The sequence below is a fragment of the Bicyclus anynana genome, chromosome Z (genome assembly GCF_947172395.1).
Source record: "Bicyclus anynana chromosome Z, ilBicAnyn1.1, whole genome shotgun sequence".
Lineage (NCBI taxonomy): Eukaryota > Metazoa > Arthropoda > Insecta > Lepidoptera > Nymphalidae > Bicyclus > Bicyclus anynana.
In genome coordinates this window covers 6,177,973-6,198,924 of record NC_069110.1, presented here as the reverse complement: position 1 = coordinate 6,198,924, position 20,952 = coordinate 6,177,973, and the positions used below count along the sequence as shown (strand labels likewise).

Genomic DNA, 20,952 nt, shown 5'->3' with positions numbered 1-20,952 from the left:
AATTTGAAAAAATTTTACTTTAAGCAGTTTGTAATGATATAACCAGTGGTGTGCATCATAGATGCTACCCTGAAGACTCATTATGAATGTATATGAGGAAGGCATTTTCTGTTCTGCAATTTCTGCAATTTCTACTTATGCCTACCCTAGTTATAAACCTAGTGCACGCCACTGGAAATAATATAGAGATAGATCACTGTTAGTTTCCAAAGACTGATTGTAATTGCCTAACAAATATTGCTAATGTATAATGTTTCTCTGGGGTTTCCTACTTCTTTTTATTAATATGTTTATTTTACTGTTTATAGTACAGAATTATAGTGTTTTGTCAGCTGTTCTCAGCACCACTGTACACTAAACCAGTGGCTGAGTCATTACAAATACTTATTCAAACCTAATGATGATTGAAAAGTGCTTGAGATCATTAATTTTAACTAAAGGTTTAAAGAAATAAGCAAATTTATATTTAGCATTTTTATTACAGCGACTTAAATTCCTTCTTTTCTAATTAGAATCACTGCTTTATTATGCTATATAACTCTTAATAATGGACAGTTACTATACATTGGTTACAATACGTAACCCTGAGGGTTCAGATATTACCTGTTGCTCAAATCTAATATTTACATCAACTAGATGGGCGCGGCGTTTTAAAATATGCTGGAAAATTAGTCCTACCCTATGCCACAGGAGAGCACAAATGTGTTAAAGGGAACTAAGAAGTACCGTAAAGGATTTTTTAATAAGAATACGTGACCGTAATAATCAGGGAACATACCGTAAACACATCAAATATCAATAGCGGATGTTGTAGTCAACGTACAAGTGCACTTTAGTTTGACGATAACATTTTCACTCAATATGTTTTCAACTTTCGAACTAGTATTTTATTGTTAATTTTAGATATCAAAATTTGTAAAATCCTACACCTGAAACACGAATTACTTCACTTCACTCACAGAGTACATTTTATTACTTCACTCATCACTGTACCTAACTTAGATACATTCTCTATGACTGTACTTTAATCTTTAGAGCCCCCGCTCACTGGCAACTTTTAGTTGGCCAACTAAGTTGCCGAATATACTAAACAGATAAAGCGATCTATGACAGCCCGCACATCTAAAGCAACTAAATCGCCGCAACTAATAAATTTGATGCCGATCGTATCAGAGTAGGGATTCACTTTCGATTAGGGTAGTGGCACCAAAAGAAGACCAAAATGCATGTAAAACAAATACTTAATGACAATATCGTTTATTGAGTTTACTAAATAATTCCATATATAATCAAGATTTGACCAAATTAAATGGAAAAGTCCTACTTCCCGATAAGTTATAAAAAAAGTAATTTAATTGACAAATTTGGGGATTTACCACAGTAATTGAACACTGAGCTCTAATTATGAACGTTTTGTACTCTATAGTTGAACTAATAATTTTATCATTTATATACTAACTAAGAATAAACTATGTCCTATGATTATAAACATAAAAAGTAGAAATTTTGTATTTATCCGCTTACCAGTTAAAAAATAATGTGCCTATGTTTGTATTTACACGTATAGTGAAAACATTGCCATGTGTGGGTAAAAATATTGCGTACGTGTAAGTAGCGTAGTTTATTTTATTTTCGGGATTTTAGCACTACCGTTTATCTATTGGGGCCCGTTCAACTTTTGGTGCCACTACCCATACAAATTAAAAAGTTGCGAAACTAAGTTGTAAGCGTTGGCAACTTAATTGTTCGACAGTTGGCCAACTAAAAATTGCCAGTGAGAGGCCACTCTTATTTTACACAAATTACTCTTTAATCTTTGCTGTACTCGCAGATTAAAAATAAAATGATACATTACTAGGGATGCTTGATGACTATCGATGTTGAAAGGAAAAACACCAATCTTTTAACATCGATGATGCTGTACGAAAAATATCGTAACATCGATGTAAACGCAATTAATAATCGTTATTTGATGTTACTCACGGCCTTAAGCTCGACTAATGCAACGTATGAAACAAATTACGTATTTCAAGAACGCATTCCTTTATTTATTTGGTCGACTAGTGATTGTTACAGTATTTACATAATTACAATCTTAAAAAAATACAAATACAAGGTTTTGTACAATCAAATTAAAGCTTTGCGAGGGTATCTACCAGGTGCCCTAAAGTCAAAATTCATAAATATGAAGTTTATCCAATTGTATAAATAAACCTGTAATGAATTAATTTGAAACGATTGAATTATATTTTACTGTGTTGTTAATTAACAGTCCTAAAATTATCGATGTTGGTCAAAATCGATTTTTGATTTATGATGAATATCAAACATCGATGATGACATCGGTATCAACATCGATGTTTTCCGAATATCGATCATTCCTATATACCACGACACTGCACTGAGGATGGCCACTCACTGACAATTTTTAGTTGGCCTACTATCGGACAACTAAATTGCGAACGCTTACAATTTAGTTGAATAACTTTTTAATTTGTATAGGGCAGTGGCACCAAAAGTTGAACAGACCACAATAGATAAACGTTTGTGCTAGAATCCCGAAAATAAAATAAACTACACTACTTACGCGTGTGCTATATTTTTACCCAAACATATCAATGTTTTCACTAAACGTATGCATAAAATACCCAAATCTGAAATAAGGAATATCCACTTATATAGGGTATTTATTGCTTTTTGTTTTATTAACTGAACGCAGAAGTATATTGGAATAAACTAGCTGCTGACCGCAATTTCGTCCGCGTGAATTTTGTTTGTCTGTTACCATTTCACGGCTAAACTACTGAACCAATTTTGATAAATTGTGGTACCTATAGACATTAAACTAGATCTTGGAGCATTTTTAACATAGACAAACATGGGCATGGGCTACACGACATCGAACCGGAACGCTAAATCACTTGGTGGTAGGTTTTTCCCGGTAGGGTGGTAACTAGCTACGACCGAAACTTCCCACCAGCCAGACCTCGACCAGTTACCAAGTCTTATAGATCCACCGCACGTGCCACTGCGCCACGGAGGCCGTCAAAACTGTTTCAATTTAAGTATTATTTTTTAACTTGTAAACGGATAACAACTAAATTTATACTCTTTTTAGCTTTAGATTTTTCGGTTACCTAATAATCATAGGATAACGCAATAGACTGGTATACAGACGATAAAATTGTTAGTACAACTATAGGTTTATTAGGGTATGGAGTTATTATGTTAGAGTATAACAAAACGTTCATATTTAAACTTAACCTACGCTAGTGTAATGTTTGCCCACCGTTCCAAAACGACCCTTAAGCCGCTCCAAACATTGCAAAACCGGTTTCTGCGACAAATCACGGGCGCACCGTGGTATGTACGCAATAACGCTGGCCTACGGCCGTCGTGTACAGTGCGGTGTCATCCGCGAACTGTGCGGTGTGTACGTCCGGGTGGTCGGTGGGAATGTTGCTTGTGAAGAGGGAGTATAGAAGCAGCGAGAGCACGGAGCCCTGGGGGACTCCGGCGCGAATCCGTTCGGGGGGATGAGAGAGTGCCGTCTATACGATACCTTAAGGTGCGGATGGACAGAAAGCTATGTAGCAAGCGGACCAGTTTGATTGACACGCCGAACCGATTCAGTTTAACTATTAAGCCTTCGTGCCAGACTCGGTCAAACGCTTTAGCTAAGTCAAAGAAAAGCGCCCCGGTGGCTAAAGGTTTGTTGAATTTATTAAAGCCGGCAAGGATGTGCTCCGTGAGGCGGTGCGCTTGGTGAACATACGAGTGTGTACACAGAAATGAAAACTGTTGGTTGATGAGAAGTTGCTTCTCATCGCAAATCATGATATCATACACCTTGCCTATAGTGTTATTAGAGGGCTAGTTGGGCGGTAGTCGGGAGGTCACGGGGTGTGCCCGGCTTGTGGATGCCAAAGACTATGGCTTCTGTCCATGCGTCTGGAAAGGAGCAGGGGGCTAGGAGAACATTGAAGATGTTCACCAGGAGGTTGATTATTTGGACCGAGAGTAGCTTTAAAGCTTTATTGCTAATCGTGTCAGGCCCCGGGCCCTTCTTTTTGCGTAAGCCCTTGATAACCGCAGAGACTTCCTCGCATGACGTAGGGGTAATTTCGACTACGTCCGGAGGGTGTGATAAGATCGAGGTTAGTTCGGACTTCACTTTTTTCGCGTGTGATTTTACGAGTGCAGAAGTGCTTCGAGTTCACTGGGCTTCTAGACTGTCGGCTAGACATTCAGCCTTATCGATGTCCTCGATCGCGTTTGGAAGGCCAGGGCGTTTGAGAGGTGGGGTGGCTGCGAAACGGTCGGCTTTGAGATATCTCGCCACTTGGTAGAAGACTACGTGCGTGGGATCGAGCTCTCTCAGTCGGTTGTCCAATTTTCTGACATAACGCCGATGCAAGCGACGCTTGCACCGTCTTTGGAGAGTCCAGAGAAGACTCGCGTTGTGTCGGGTCGGTTCGGAGACGTAGAGTCTTTGCTGGGCGTTTCTATCCGTTAATAGGGACCGTATCTCCGACGACAAGGGGGCCTTGCTAAAGGCAGGCACCTCCTTGGTGCAATCTTATATTGCTACTCGGATGTGACCGTTTAGGTTCGAAGAAGCTGCGAGCGCTTCGCCTAACGTCCCTATCTCGTCAAGAATTTGGTCTAGGTGCTGTGAAGCCAAGGACTTGAGACGCTCAGACAGTCTCACGCAATTAATTATAGTTTTAGTCGGGGGGAGAGCTTGATGTATAACCACAGATAACATATGTACAAGTACAGAAGATTCACTCCGCAACGTCATTAAAATAAATAGCGACTCTCGCTACGACACAATACGGCGCAATTTAGTTCGAACAAAATTATTAGCAAGCCGATTTATTTACCTACAGTTTTTACGTTTATTTTTATTTTATCTACTCAAACAACGTTAAGGTTGTCTTCAAATAAAAAATACTTACAACTAGATTTAACGCGCGGCGATGTTCGCGTACCTTGTTAACAAAATAAAAAAGAAGTGCGTTCGTCATTGATTGGACTAACAATACATCAACACATAACTTTTTAAATATTCAGCCACATTACGTAATGCAAAAAAGTTTAAAATATTTTACACTGTTTACCCTAGGTACTCTATAAGAAAAATGCCGAAGAGATGCCTACATCATACGTTACTATGTATTTTGTTATGTTTCTTAACTAAACTTCGTTAAGAATGATTGGTACGATACTACGAGTATATTGGAAGGGATAAATTACTATACAATTCAAATAGGCGTTAAAACATTCCTACCTACCTATGTGCCTATACTTTAACAAACTTATATTAATAGAGTATATGAATAACTTTATAAACGAAAATCGGTTGGGAGGTAGCTAGGTACCTAACTATACCATAATAATAATAACATTTATATTCTAACGCAAAGCGATTAATCGACGCCTCCCCCTCCCGTGACCAGAAGGCTGGCCTATATTAAGGTCAGAGAATCAGTATTGCCATACAACGTGGCAATACTGCCAGCCTTCTGGGCACTTTACCAATGATCACCGATTCGGATGAATTCTACGACGCCTAAGTTTGTAGATATAATTTTATATTTTATTTTTATGTTATGTTTAGGTTAGTTACTAGTAATTTAAATATTGAATATAGTTTTAAAGTTGATTACAATAAATATTACTATTCTAACTACTTATTTGAACATTAATAACATACCTAACATAAAAAATTTAATATAAACAAAACCTTTAACTAACACATTTACGTATGTTGAGTTATTAGAGATTATCTGGTACAAAGCTAATTAGAATCGCAATAAAACACACACACACACACACACACACACACACACACACAAACACACACAGATACACACTCAAAACACAGACACACGCACCCATACACACACACACAATTATTTTTGCATGTTAGTTTTAATTTCTATTAATCCATATCCTTCATGATTGTTAAAATTATTTTTATTATAAGTAGGAAGAGCGAGGATCCTGAGATACAGGTTTATCAAACTTAAATCGGGCTCCTCAGCACCATTGTAAAAGGACTTATTTTAACAATAAATTTCATTTCATTTCATTTCATTTCATTTCATAAACAAGAAAATCGAAGTAATTATTCGGTAGACATTATTTAAGTAGCTACTTAATTAGTAGATTGTTATACAAGGGGCTAATAAGACCCATTTTAAACGAGGTATTTTTAGGTGTAAAATGTAATGTAACACGCGGCGCTAAACCCATTATAAACTCGGTTTCTATTATACCTCGTATATAATGGGTCGTTTTAGCCCCTTGTATAACAATCTACTATTTATTGGTTGATAATATTACGAACGACGAACGATAACGAACGAGCGAGGCACGTCGCGCAGCACACGCTGCGTGCCGCTCGGATGTTTAAGTCACCACTAGGGTAACGCGACCATGTACCTGTACGTTTGCGCTAAAACTCAGATTGCGCCAGGCCTAGTATGACCTCTTGGATGACAAATATAAATACCTATCAGGTGCCCATGACTTCGTCCGCCCTTAGACCTCTTTAAAAAACAATATAATATTAAGTATGTTGTCATAATTCTAAACAATGAGAAGCTTGAATTTGGATTTACAATATATTTTTGTCTGTTGTAAAACGATGTAATTCATAAGTTTATGCCACCAAAAAAACCCTTTTGTGTTTTAACAAATATAACCCCGTCGAATGTTGATTTTATTACGGTTCATGTGGCTAAACAACTTGCGCAAAACAATTTTTCATACTTATAAACTTAAGAGAATAGCAATTAATATTTTATAATAATTAATAATTACGTAGTAAAGTATCTATCAATAATACACTGTAATCTTTGGTATTTATTAATCTGTGGCAAGAATTAAAGATCTGTGAACATATGTTCCTTGTCTGTGACTGTGATTTGTGGTCTGTGAGATTAATTTTATTTTACTCTTCGGATGAAAACTCCGTTCCGTCTTCCGTTTGTGATTTTTAGCCGTTTGTGGTTTGTGAATTGTGTTGTGCACGTGAAGTTCAAATTGAATTTTCATCATTTCATATATTTTTAATAATAGCCTAGAAACATAATCTCATTAAAATCATGGAGCTTGTTTTGAGGAGTCGTTTAGCTTTAGGCATCCTTAACCGGCTTGCATCAGATAGCGGCTACAACCCGGCGACCAACAGAAGCCTAAAAAGAAATAGGTATGGCTTTGTTATTATATTTGTTTAGAAAATTGTACAATAATTTCTTTTGTCTGGAAAGTCTGCATAAAATTGTTAGATTACAATTAAATATAGAATACATAGCTACTTACTGATCACGTGGTTAATCCAGCTTTGTATCTCAATGTTTGATTTTTTTTCACAGAAATTACGATGAAGATGACGATTCCAGTAGGATTAAGTTCCGAAAGACATCTATCTCCGGCGATGTATTTAGGACAGGTAAATTTGTAGTCACCAGTTAGGCATATTTTCAAGTAACATATAAATAAGTCTACTTACATACGGACCCCTGCAACCCACTTGATTTCACACACTCATGACCTCCTCGGTCATGAGGAATCATGAGGAGGCCTGGTATGTTAGACCATAGCCATTTTCAATCCAAACCAGTGGTTCCTAAAATTAGCATGTTTTACCAAAATTAGCTTTAGCTTTATATTTTATTTATTATTCTACAAAGAACACATTTCAATTATTCTATATTACATAATAGATGGACTAGCAGCAAAAAAAAAAGATCATTTATCACTTAGAGTTATAAAAAATAGATAACCTATTCTCTAACCTACAGAAAACTGAATCAAAATCTGTCAGTCTCTAAAGACTATGACAACTGAACACACAGTATTTTGTGACATGATAATTTTATATTGATTGTATATGATGTATGTGGTTGCTTAACTAAAGGTTGTAATAGCCAAGCAAAAAATAAACTAGGTTTAATGACTGATATGTTTCTGTCTGTAAATTCTGATGTCTGTAGCCATCCTGTGAGAATCACAGTATTAAACCACTTAAAATAGATAAAATCTTTTTGCATAAGATATAATATGACAAAAGAAAACACTTACATACTTAAAGTGACAAATATGTTTCCAGAAATTTGTGATGGCGCAAAAACAAGGCAAAATATAAGTTCTACATCTAACCACTGGTTAAAATATAACAACGTTGAGGACAATGGGAATAATGTCAGTTATAATGTTGATGATGAGGTCCTGTTTGTAAAAGAAATCTCGAAGTCTCCAATATCAAAGAACAATGTCTATAAAAATGAAGGTAGAGATGAACTCCAGTATTACATATTAGGGCGGAACATTAATAAGAGAGAAGCAAGTTATACACCTAGAAAATATATCAAACTGCAAGGTCCTATTGGAATTGTGAAGTCTTACAAAAAAACACCTAAAAAATGTTTTAAGCAACTAAAGATAACTGACATGGGGTTCAATACAGTGAAGCCTAAAAAATATTTTAAGCAACTAAAGATAACTGATATGGGGTTCAATACAGTGAAGCATAATAATGACTTAACTAAAGAGTATGATCCCATAACAGTGGCATCTAAATGTTTATCAGATTCAGAAGTCAACTTTGTACCATTGGAAAAATCAACTTCCTTCACTAAAGTCGACAGAGTCAATACTTTAAGAGATAACCAGAAAGACATTCCGGTGGTATCAATGGACTGGCTCTCACAACTAAATACTAAGTACATTATTAAAAACAATCATACACAGGCTAAGATGTTGGATTTAATGAGGGAATCTGATATTAACAGCAAAGTTATCAGTGACCTGAGAGTAGCATTCTTAGAAAATATGTCAAAATATGAATTAAGTTCACCATATAGTTTAATAGTGGAGCCTAAACCCACTGATAGTGTATTACATGTGCCTAAACACAATGATACTACTACAGAGTATCCTAAACCCACTGTTGAGTTGCCACCATTGACTCTTGCACAGGAAGAATTAGTCAAAAAAGCATTTGGTCCTGGTCCTGCCGGACAACTTCTAGTAGAGAAATTTAATTTAAAGATTTTCAGGTTTGTATGTTTTTCTCTATAATTTAGTAGGATTCTAGATATTAAAAGTAGCTTTAGAATGTTTTTTATTTTATTATTTTCTGTATACTTTAGTCACTACATTCTCTCTCGACGTGTATTGTTTACCAACAAACAAATAAAAAATGAGGGTATAAATTGTTAGTTATTTTGCACCTTATAATAATTTAATTGACTTGTTCTTAAATAGATGAGAATTTATTTGATTAATAAGCTTTGAACAATAAGATATAATTAGTATATTTTGTATAACATTTTAAAGCAAACAATAAATGATTTAAAATAAATAAGTTAAAAAATTACATGCATTTTCAACATTGATATCTAATTTGTGGTATACAGTACACATTAAGTAGGGCTGTAGCATGGATAGTTGCATGCAGAGATAAAGTCAAAGTGTAAAAAAAATCGTTGATTTTAATTAGACTTTATTGACAAACATTTTCAGAATGTCAGGTAATGGTGATAATAATTAGTCCAAAACTTAAAATTACAGTTGTGAGGGTTCCAAACAGGTCTGAGAATAGCCCACGAAAGGCTCAGCCAGGCTTTTTCTTTTTTAAGTTTATCACCATTTAGCAAGAGATAGGTATTAACCAGTCTTAAAGTGCATTTCATTTCCAAACTTTTTTATTGTTGCTCGCTTCTTTACCCAGTGGTTGACTGTGCCTTTTTATGAAGCCCATAGTTAGAGACCAAGTCATCAGAATCATTTGAATAAAATATTTTATAACAAATTTGCTCATAAAGTGTCTTTTATTTCACCAATTTCAATATCTCAATTTATCTCATTACACACTTGTGCCTCATCATAATGTTAAATGCACAGCTTATCATCCGTCTAAAAACAAATAGTAGGTACTTTTTAAAATCATATAAAAAGTTACATCATGTGGAAAACAAGCAAAGATGCAAATTCCTTTTCGGAAAGTGTGTTTCCTCGCAAATATGTTTTAAATTACAGCCTCCTTCTTCATCCTAATTACAGCCTTTTAGCTTCTTCATCATTAAAATTTTAATTTCAGACGTGATCTCCAAACCTTGGCAGGACAAAACTGGCTCAATGATGAAGTGATAAACTTCTATATGAACTTGTTAATTCAAAGGAGTGAGACGCGGGAAGATTTACCTAAAGTTTATGCCACCAACACTTTCTTCTATCCCAAGCTTATGCAGAGTGGTCATGCTGGACTTAAAAGATGGACGCGAAAGGTCAGTGTCAATTTATACTAGCAAACTGCCCTGGCTTTGCACAGGTGCATCACCAATACTAATATTGGATATATATGTATGTATATATAAAGAGGAAAGTTTTCATTGTCTGTTTGTATGTATATATTAGGGGCAAGGGTAGGGAAAGAAGGGAATCAGGAAAGAAGTGTACATAAGTCAAAGCAAAGCTGTATCATAATAAGTAATATTATAATTAGACTACTACAGGATATCCTTACAGCACACACAATCCCATACAATCCTCCAGCCTATACGAAAGATAAAAATAATTACTGTGGGTTATTTTGTATATAAAATTCTTGTGTCACAGTTTTTGTTGCCATACTCCTCCGAAACGGCTTGACCGATTTTGATGAAATTTTTTGTGCTGATCCGGTATCTATGAGAATAGGCCAACATCATTTTATACCCCTAAGGGTAGGGTAGGGGTAGGGTAGGCTAGGGTAGGGGTAGAGAAGGGGTAGTTGAAAAAGTTTACACCGAGTTTCACGCGGACGTTTTAGATAAAAATAATTACTACTGTAATACAATATTAGAAATCATTTATTTGTTAGCACAACAAATAACTACATAATAACTTAAAACTAAACTACATATATATTTTAGAACTATTTAATGGTAATACTAGAAAATGTGTTGTGCCAATTAAATGGACCTGACTTAGCTAATAGTGTTGAACCCACAATACTGGTATTCTGTCAGACCCTTATAAGGGAAGAACATAAACAATTAATCAGACATAAATAATTACTTGTATATCACTAAAAAGTACAATTAAGTAGTGTAATCTCAGAAGAAAGAAAAAGCAAGATAAAAAAGAAGGACATTCACAAAAGATTAATCAAGAAATAAAATAAAATAAATTGTTTTTATTAATTAACTAGCGGACGCCCGCGACTTCATCCGCCCTCATACCTCTTTAATCCAGCCCTTCTAGTCGCTGTAAAAATGGAGTAACTTCTCCCGTTTACCAACATTTCCCTTCACTGCTTTGCTCCTATTGATCGTAGCGTGATAAAAAAGTATACTATAACCTGCCCATAATACTATAACTTGAAAGTTGAGTATTTCAATTATTTATTTCGTACTCTTGAACTCTAACTTTCTTCAATCTAAGAATTTGGTCGGTTTTTGACACACACACTCGCAGCTAATAATAATAATAATAATTCTGCAGCCTTTCTTGCCAAAATATAAATGCTATTATTATTTTAATTGTAGCTTTTAGAAGTTTATACAAGTTATCAGTTTGATGGGTAATACCTTTCCAGGTGGATATATTTGAGCATGACCTCATGTTGGTTCCCGTCCATCTCGGAAAGCACTGGTGCCTGAGTCTAATAGACTTTCGGGAGAAGAAGATCAGCTACCTGGATAGCTTGGGCCACCGCAACCAGGCCTGCCTCGACGCGCTGCTCAAATATTTGTACGACGAACACAAGGACAAAAAGGGGCAAACCTTCGACAGCAGCGAATGGGTCACAGAGAATCTCAAGGTACATATAATAATAATAATAATAATAATAAAGCCTTTATTTGCTGAATTTATAAACAAAATATTATTACAACATATCATTGACACTGATTCATTTCTTCAGCTTGCCCTCGGGCATAGGCCTCCTCCAGACACTTCCATATTTCTCTATCTCTTGCTTTCCTTCTCCATGTGTCTCCTGCTGTCTGTCTGAGGTCATCCTCCCATCTTTGGCAGGGGCGACCTCTTTTCCTTTTTCCTATCCTAGGATACGACTCTGTCACATCCCTGGTCCACTTATCCCTTTTATCCCGCATGAAGTGTCCTGTCCACTTCCACTTAAGCTTCTTAATTGTTACTGCCACATCTCTGACCTTGGTCTTGCTTCGGATAGTAGAGAGTCTGACTTTGTCTTGTTTTTTTATATGAAGCATGCTTCTTTCTAGATTATTTTGGCATGTTTTCAGTTTCATAATATTTTTCTCAGTCAGGTACATATACCATATATTTATTCAACGACAAGATAGCCCTTGACAGTGATCTGATCAGCAGGGTTATTATGTACTAGTGGACGACCGCGACTTCGTCCGCGTGAAAGTCGATGTAAACTTTCAACTACCCCTACCATACCCTACCTCTACACTACCTCTAGCCTAACCCTACCTTACCCCTACCCTACCCCTACCCCTACCCTATCCACCCTATCCCTACCCTACTCCTATCCTATCCCTACCCCACTCCTACCCTACCCCTACCCATTAAAGCTGCACACGCGACGGAAGCTTAAAAAATGGAGTAACTTCTTCCGTTTTCCCAACATTTCCTTTCACTGCACTGCTCCTATTGATCGTAGCGTGATAAAAAGTATACTATAACCTGCCTAGGAGTATGAAGAACAATTGTACCAAGTTTCGTTAAAATCCGTCGAGTAGTTTTTGTTTCTATAACTATATTATAACTAATAAAGAAAATTAATATTTTTGCGTTTCCGTTGCAGATAAATGGTTATCATTTATTGTCAAAATTATTAAAATGAAAGAATTAAATGTTTATTTATTATATTTTATCTCACAAAATTAATTTCATTCATAAAAAGTTGAGCACTTTTCGTACATAAAAACTTTTTGCTAAGCTTTAAATGTAATGAGATACATTACAATATTGATATTGTTGGAATAACAGATACTTTATGAGCAAATCTATACTAATATTATAAAGCTGAAGAGTTTGTTTGTCTGTTTGTTCGTTTGTTCGTTTGTTTGTTTGATTGAACGCGCTAATCTCTGGAACTACTGGTCCGATTTGAAAAATTCTTTCAGTGTTAGATAGCCCATTTGTCGAGGAAGGCTATAGGCTATATATTATCCCTGTATTCCTACAAACGCGGGTGAAACCGCGCGGCTATAGCTAGTGTTTTATAAAAAAAGGTTACAATATAATTTTTATTGTATTTTGAAGGACATACCGCAGCAATTGAACGGCAGCGACTGCGGCATCTTCGCGTGCACGTTCGCCGAGTTCAGCGCACGCGGCGCCGAGTACAGTTTCACGCAGGCGCAGATGCCTTACCTGCGCCGCAAGGCCGCGCTCGAGATCCTGCAGGCCAGGCTCCTGCTCTAACCCGGCACCGAGTCCTCGGGTGAGTGCGCGTGTGGACACCCAAAACCGAGTGTACATTAGATCCCACAAATGGAGTAAAACTTTAAAACAAAACGCCATCTATGAACCTCAGGGATAACTGCATCGCAACAGTTTCTAATAGTGTTTCAAAGAGCATCGGAACTCCTATTAAAAAGTGGATACACAATCAGCGACCAAAAAACGTCCCCACTCAATGAGTGCCATACAAATTCTTGGCACTCAATTCAAGTAGTCGCATTTGCAAATTCAACCTTAAACTTAATCCTTAAGGTTGAATTTGCTCTCAATTTGGGATTTTATTGAACTATATTTAAAGGCCTTTAGATATAATTTTCTTTATCAATAATTCTAAAACTGTCAAGGCAAAATTGGTTTTAAAGTGAAGTTTTCTACATGATTGTGCGTCCTTTTATTATAAGAAGTCCATGACAGGGGTTTTTTCAAAGTTCTTTAAGATCGCCATCTTTTTTATTCTTTACAAGTTAACCCTTGACTACAATCTCACCTGATGGTAAGTGATGATGCAGTCTAAGATGGAAGCGGGCTAACTTGTTAGGAGGAGGATGAAAATCCACACTCCTTTCGGTTTCTACACGGCATTGTACCGGAATGCTAAATCGCTTGGCGGTACGCCTTTGCCGGTAGGGTGGTAACTAGCCACGGCCGAAGCCTCCCACCAGCCAGACCTGGACCGATTAAGAAAATCTAATCTAATTTAATCTAATCTAATCTATCTTATCTAAAATCTAATTAAGCCATCTACTGGATTTTTAAAGTAATAAACACTTGTTTCACTATGCCTGTAAATGGCAGCACACATCTTGAAATTCCTGCTCTATTACACGTTTTTTCGTAACAACGTTATCATCTTACTCCTCAAGTAAGTGGCTGGTGAGAGGCTTTGGTCGTGACTAGATACCACCCTACCGAAAAAGACGTACCGCCAAGCGATTCAGCGTTCCGGTACGATGCCGTGTAGAAACCGAAAGGGTTGTGGATTTTCATCCTCCTCCTAACAAGTTAGCCGGCTTCCATCTTAGATTGCGTCATCACTTACCATCAGATGAAGTTATAGTCAAAGGCTTACTTGTAAAGAATAAAATAAAAAAAAAAGTAGAGCTAACTGTCTGATCTAACAGCAATATCATTTTGTTTCAGGAAACTTGCTTTGCATTGGGAGTATGCAACACGTGTCACCTGCTCGAGGAATGATAGGCCTTCTTCATACTATATCCGACTTCTACACTTGTAATGTTACTGTTAAAAAAATCAAAAGTAGATTATAAGCTTTTTTTGTCGAAAACAAATCAATCACAAAGGTTAACGTTAAAAAAAATCAGTATTATAATAGTAAGTATAGTAATGAAATTTATGTTGTTAAGAATATTTTGTTACATTTTCTTAGGAAAACTCGTATCAGATCAGTTATTATATAGTTTTTGTTATTTTCTTTTTGATATAAGTTTACGCTAAAAAAAGATCTCGAATCTCAACAGATGCTTTATTATATATTTTAAGTTATTTTCTTTTTTATATAACGCTAGTTTATATTTAGTTATTTTCTTTTTTATATTAAGCTAAAAAAAGATCTCCTAACTCAACAGATGCTTTTTTTTTACAACTGATAACACAATTACAATTTCTTATAGTTTACTTCGTGTGTAGGTGAATCCAATGGACTCCAAGCACCAGTACTCACATACACTAGACAACCAGGTCAGTCAAGCTACGCGGGATGCACGCCACTTCTCTTGGAAAATTTTATATTAGTCTAAGATCCGGCATTAGAAATATATACCATCATCTGTTATTCATTAGTGGTATGTAATAAATGATAGACAATGTTCACAGTGAGAGTTAAATTGCGGCCAAACGCATTTTTCATACAAAGTCTAGGAAACCATGAACTAGATCAAAGGCATAATACAATTAAATTAAGCATAAAATAAGCTTTTATTTGACTTATTAGACAACTAAATTACTGATAAGGGTATTTAAATAACATTACTTAACTGTTTGTATCTGGCAACCCCACAGTTGCAGTGTGAAAGTAGGAAAGCTTTACTTTTAAATTTTTTCGAGTATAAATTTTACTTAACCAATGAGGGAAGGAGATTAAATAAATTAAAATTATATATATACTAGCTGACGCCGCGCGGTTTCACTCGCGTGGTTCCCATTCCCGTAGGAAAATGAGGATAATATATAGCTTATGGCCTTCCTCGATAAATGGGCTATCTAACACTGAAAGAATTTTTCAAATCGGACCTGTACTTCCTAAGATTAGCGCGTTCAATCAAACAAACAAGCAAACTCTTCAGCTTTATAATATTAGTATAGATTGAGTACTATCTGGCCGCATTTTAACCAGGCAATCCATGTGCAATGTATCAATGTGAATATTTTCTATTATTTGACAGGCTCCGTGGCGCTGGGATGGGTTCGATCCCCGGCTAGGCCGATTGAGGTTTTCTTTGTTGGTCCAGGTCTGGCTGGTGGGAGGCTTCGGCTGTGGCTAGTTACCACCCTACCGACAAAGACGTACTGCCAAGCGATTTAGCGTTCCGGTACGATGTCGTGTAGAAACCGAAAGGGGGTGGATTTCATCCTACTCCTAACAAGTTAGCCTGCTCCCATCTTAGATTGCATCATCACTTACCATCAGGTGAGATTGTAGTCAAGGGCTAACTTGTAAAGAATAAAAAAAAATATTTAAAAAAAAAATTAGTTATTAAAAAACAGATGACGGTTGAAATTTCTTATGCCGGATCTCGTACTATATGCTTTCGGTCATGCTATCGCTGTTATGCACAACATCTGTCGCGCTTGTAATTTTAACATAATTATGCTCTTATTCCTTGTAGCTGCACTTTCATAATGCACGTGTGTTTATCATTAAGGAACTGATCAATGGGGATGATGACTAGGTTGGAATATATTTATTTTTATGATACATTCCGGTAAATATAGGTCAATGATAACTTTTTTTTTATCTCATCTCCTCCTTTCCTTCCTGGTACCGCAGTATACGTGCATTACTTCAGGAAAGGTCAATGTTAACTAATTTATATATAAAAAGCAAAGATTGGATATTTGCAAAATAAATGAGATTATAAAATTTCAAAATATATTAAAAATCTTTTATCGTAATTAAATGAAAATTCATACAATTTTAGCTTCTTTACTTTAAACGTGACATTTTTTAATAAATCAACTATAAACATAAACGCACAAATAACAAAAATATTAGTAGTTTTGTTTGACCACCCATACAAATCTAACGATCATTACGACCTACGACGTCATTAATTCGTCATTTTGTATGGGGCGTTTTTCAGGGATCCGCGGCAGCGCCGCAAATCTGACCCTTTAAATCCCTGTAGCTCCGAAAGCAATGATCGCAGATACCCTGTTACTTTTACAAAATTGCTTTACTATTAGCATACTCCCAATTTATATACAATAAAAAAAAACTGTCATCATCCCTATTGTGTAGTGACCTCGACTAAGTAAAGTTTATTAACACATTGTTTAATAAACTTATGCACTGGTGGGTTCATAACTGTCTTGAGGATCTTGTTATAGACGAGTACACCGAACCCTACTAAAGATTATTTTAATCTTTTATATATTAAGATAATAAGCAGATATAACTAACAGGTATAAGTATACCTTATTTCTTTAATCTTATGACGTGGTAAGTATACCTATTTCTTTAAGCTTTATGGGACTCGCAAATTTGCGTTTGATTATACTGTTTTTCCTCGTAAAAACTGTACAATTTATCTCTACTTCAAAAGTAAATGCTTACAGTAGTCCATTCACTAAACTTTAATTTTTAGCCTGTATTAATGCAATTAAATTTTAAAATTATACCTAACTAACTACTATAGTCTGGCAAGTTCGTTGATGACACTTCCATGATATGCGGGCGACGGGGGGAAAGACTGCGCGGGTGTGAAATCGTGGCCCCAGGCCCGCGCGGATCATCGGGAATGACAATACAACTGTAACCCATCACGCTTCTTTGACTGACTGATTAGTGGTATGACAACTGTAGCATATGCTTAACAATATGATTCAAGACTGATTCGAATGTTAGATGTGATTGTTTGTGCATGATAAGAAGGCCGTTTTGACAGCTTATAATAGTCTTTTAAGTACATAATATACAGCTAGTACTAATATAGTATATTATACAAGTATTAGCTGATACCCGCGATCCCTAAACAATAATAAATTCAAATCAATAAACTAAAGCCATTCAGTAGTTTTTGCGTGAAACAGTAACAAATATTTAATCCATCCATAACAAACATCGTATCCATCAGCTTTTCACAAATCTCGCGGGAATCATTGATTATTGACATTGACGACCTCCGTGGCGCAGTGGTATGCGCGGCGGATTTACAAGACGGAGGTGCTGGGTTCGATCCCCGGCTGGGCCGGTTGAGATTTTCTTAATTTGTCCAGGTCTGGCTGGTGGGAGCCTTAGCCCGTGGCTAGTTACCACCCTACCGGCAAAGACGTACCGTCAAGCGATTTAGCGTTCCGGTACGATGTCGTAGAAACCGAAAGGGCTGTGGATTTTCGTCCTCCTCCTAACAAGTTAGTCTGCTTCCATCTTAAATTGGATCATCACTTACCATCAAGTGAGATTGTAGTCAAGGTCTAACTTGTAAAGAATGAAAAAGTTGGATTAGTAGCATTATTTAGCAAGAGACACCTGCAACATGCCTGCAACGCGTTTTGCATCTAGTGACTATTCTGAAATGCACGGTTTAGTATGACGATTGAAGTATTCATTACACTTATGTAAGTATGTATTAAAAAAATTACTATCGAAATCCCTATCCCAAAAATTATAGATTTGGTAAATTAATATCTATACTCAGAATACAGAAAACACCAGAAGTCACGTTCAGCTGTCATTATAAAGCACGTATTGTGTTGAGTAAGTTCAACGGCTTCATTGTTATGCGCGATCACACTTTCTGGAGTTTACTGTATTCTGAATATTTATAATATACTATCTACATAGTCTAGCCTAAGTAGTGCATTTTCTGCCATCTCGAAAAAAGGGTCGAATTTAGTTTTATTTCATTATCTAGGTTCAAATTAAATCAAATTTATTTATTCCAATTAGGCTTAGTTTACAAGCTCTTATGAAATGTCAAGTTATGTCATAATTTAATTTAAATTAATGGTGGTAATAATAGTCGAAAACTTAAAACTAAAGTTACGAGGGTTCCAAACCGTAAAGGTTTAGCACCATTTTACAAAATTATCTAAAATTAAGTACGTACATAGTCATAAAGGGCAGTTCAAGCTTTTTTATAATTTATATTAACATTCACTTTGAACTTTTTGAGAAATATGCCAATAGCTTAATGTGGTAGTTTATTATAAAAACGTATGCAATTGCTCTTAAAAGAATTGCAATTGTTTTTGTAACGTGGTTTGGTGTGCAACAATTTTATTTCTGACATTGATATTATTACAATCACACCTTTTAAAATTGCACACGTTTTTATGTACATACATTAAATTCTCGAATGTATACTGACTGCACAGTCATTATTTTTTTGCAATAGAGCAAAAAATGGCAATATAACCTATTACAATTTTTTCCTCTCTTCAAATAGCTCTGCTTTAGGTTTTCTCCTCTTGTAGGGCAGGTAAGTACCCAATGAAAATATTAAACAGTAACGACATAAATTACAATCAATGCTTGATGATTGGTGTTATTGAGCAACTAACAAACGAAATAAAATTACAAGGTCTATAGTGCGATATAAAAGAGTAGAAGTTGGAATTTTGAAGATTGAATAAAAATGGAACTGATAAACTCACTGTGTGGCAACACATTTACTGTTATTATCGTTCATTATAGAGCAACCAATCATTATTGATGGTTTTATTAGATTTTTAAAATCATAGCGAAAGTTCGGATAGTAACCAGACGAATTACGATGAATATAATTTATTTGATGAGATTGACTTATATTCACAATAAATGTAAATCATGAAATCAGCTATATTAGGTACCCATAACATACAATGCTTACTCCTAGATATCCTGCTAGATAGTAAGTATTTTTCAAATAGATTTATTAATTTATTTATATTAGATAATAATCTTATTTAAAACAAATCATCTTATTTAAAAAAAGAACATAATATTATCTACGTATAGAACAAAATATCAATTATTATCAAGTATCAAGGTAGTCTCAATCCCAAGTGGATGACGGAACACAGGGTTACCCTATGAACGACAATAACTACAGCGCCCTCATTTATTTTTTACTCTTTTGTGCTGTACTATAGATACAAAGAAGTGAAATCTTTTAACTACGCCTGCTAATGTACTAATAAGATGAAACATGAATATAAATAATCTTATTATTAACTTAGCAGACAGTCCTAAGCCTGTAATCACAAAAAGTAGGAAGGAAAGATTTCATAATATTATTTTTACCAGTTTTTACCCGTATGGGCTATGAATGGCACTACACAAGCTACTGCTGAATATTTTCCAAGTATTTTTCGCTGATACGATTGTGCTCCTTATTCGTAACAGAACAAGGTTTGATTTTCTATACAAGTACATATTATCAACTTGCAGGACTTGAGGTCTTAGTGAGTACGGGCTGCCGCCTTACTTAGAGATACTTGCATAGAAAAATTATCCCTATTTTTTCAGAAATAGCAAGGTCAGAAACCTAATAGCGAAAAAAGTACGTTGAAGTATTTTATATTAATAATTCGATTGTGATTCTTATGCCGTCATAATGTGGATTACTTACTTTCTTTTGCACAGACGACCACTGCCAAATACCTACCTTGAAAAGTATTTTAAAACCTGGTATTTAGCCCTTGTATTTTTATGTACTCATTCTTGAAAGCCGTGGTTCATTAGACTTTAGATTTAGCAAGTGTCTCATCTCTAAATTAAATAAGATTATGATACAATAAAATACAAATACCTACGACGAGTGTTTTATGCTATATTTTATCACTGTATCCCACGGGAACGGAAAACAAGTGGAACCGCGGGACACCTGATAGTATTAATATGTATAATCATAGGATGACGATTTTTATTTTTTAAAACATGAATAGAATGGTAACTGTTGCGCCATCTTTTTAAAGTGTTTAGTTTTAATGATAAATCTGGCGGTGCAGCCTAGTTCCGACTACTAGTATTTTAGTCAAGTACGAACAATTTTTCGATTTACCGGCCAAAAATCGTTCGTACTCGACTAAAATACTAAAGTAGTTCGAACTAGGCCTACGGGCCTCGACGCTTAGCCTCATTGCACGGGCAAGTATAAAGACAAAGTATTTAGGCCATTCACAAAAGACGCCAATAAATTGCGTGCTGCAGTGAGTGAAATTGGTGCAAGCTATTGACAGTAAACCCTGGAGATGTTCATCAGTAAGTCGAGATCGGACGGCCTCCGTGGCGCAGTGGTATGCGCGGTGGATTTCAGAGACTGAGGTCCTGGGTTC

At 35.7% G+C, this 20,952-nt stretch overlaps 2 protein-coding genes and 1 long non-coding RNA gene across 5 annotated transcripts in view; 1 reads left to right on the top strand and 2 right to left on the bottom strand.

Moving 5' to 3' along the window:
* The window catches only part of LOC112048380 (uncharacterized), a gene marked incomplete at its 3' end in the record, with an annotated part of 104,630 nt that extends 103,623 nt beyond the window's left edge, over positions 1-1,007 (bottom strand). For 2 of the 3 annotated variants that reach the window (XM_052890472.1, XM_052890474.1), the window contains 1 exon segment: positions 779-1,007. 3 annotated transcript variants of the gene reach the window in all.
* A 5,952-nt stretch (positions 1,008-6,959) lies between these two features.
* LOC112048372 (uncharacterized) lies at positions 6,960-15,038 on the top strand. The gene is made up of 7 exons (XM_052890475.1): positions 6,960-7,219; positions 7,386-7,462; positions 8,123-9,071; positions 10,115-10,301; positions 11,594-11,818; positions 13,255-13,435; positions 14,596-15,038. Exons 1-6 carry the CDS (start codon positions 7,116-7,118, stop codon positions 13,414-13,416), a joined length of 1,704 nt encoding a protein of 567 aa, XP_052746435.1. The 5' UTR covers positions 6,960-7,115; the 3' UTR covers positions 13,417-13,435; positions 14,596-15,038.
* On the bottom strand, positions 11,835-12,280 carry LOC128199697 (uncharacterized). The gene is made up of 2 exons (XR_008252275.1): positions 12,081-12,280; positions 11,835-12,040 (listed from the first exon to the last, which is right to left on the bottom strand). It is a non-coding gene; the product is annotated as an uncharacterized LOC128199697 (long non-coding RNA).
* Positions 15,039-20,952: the final 5,914 nt, after the last annotated feature.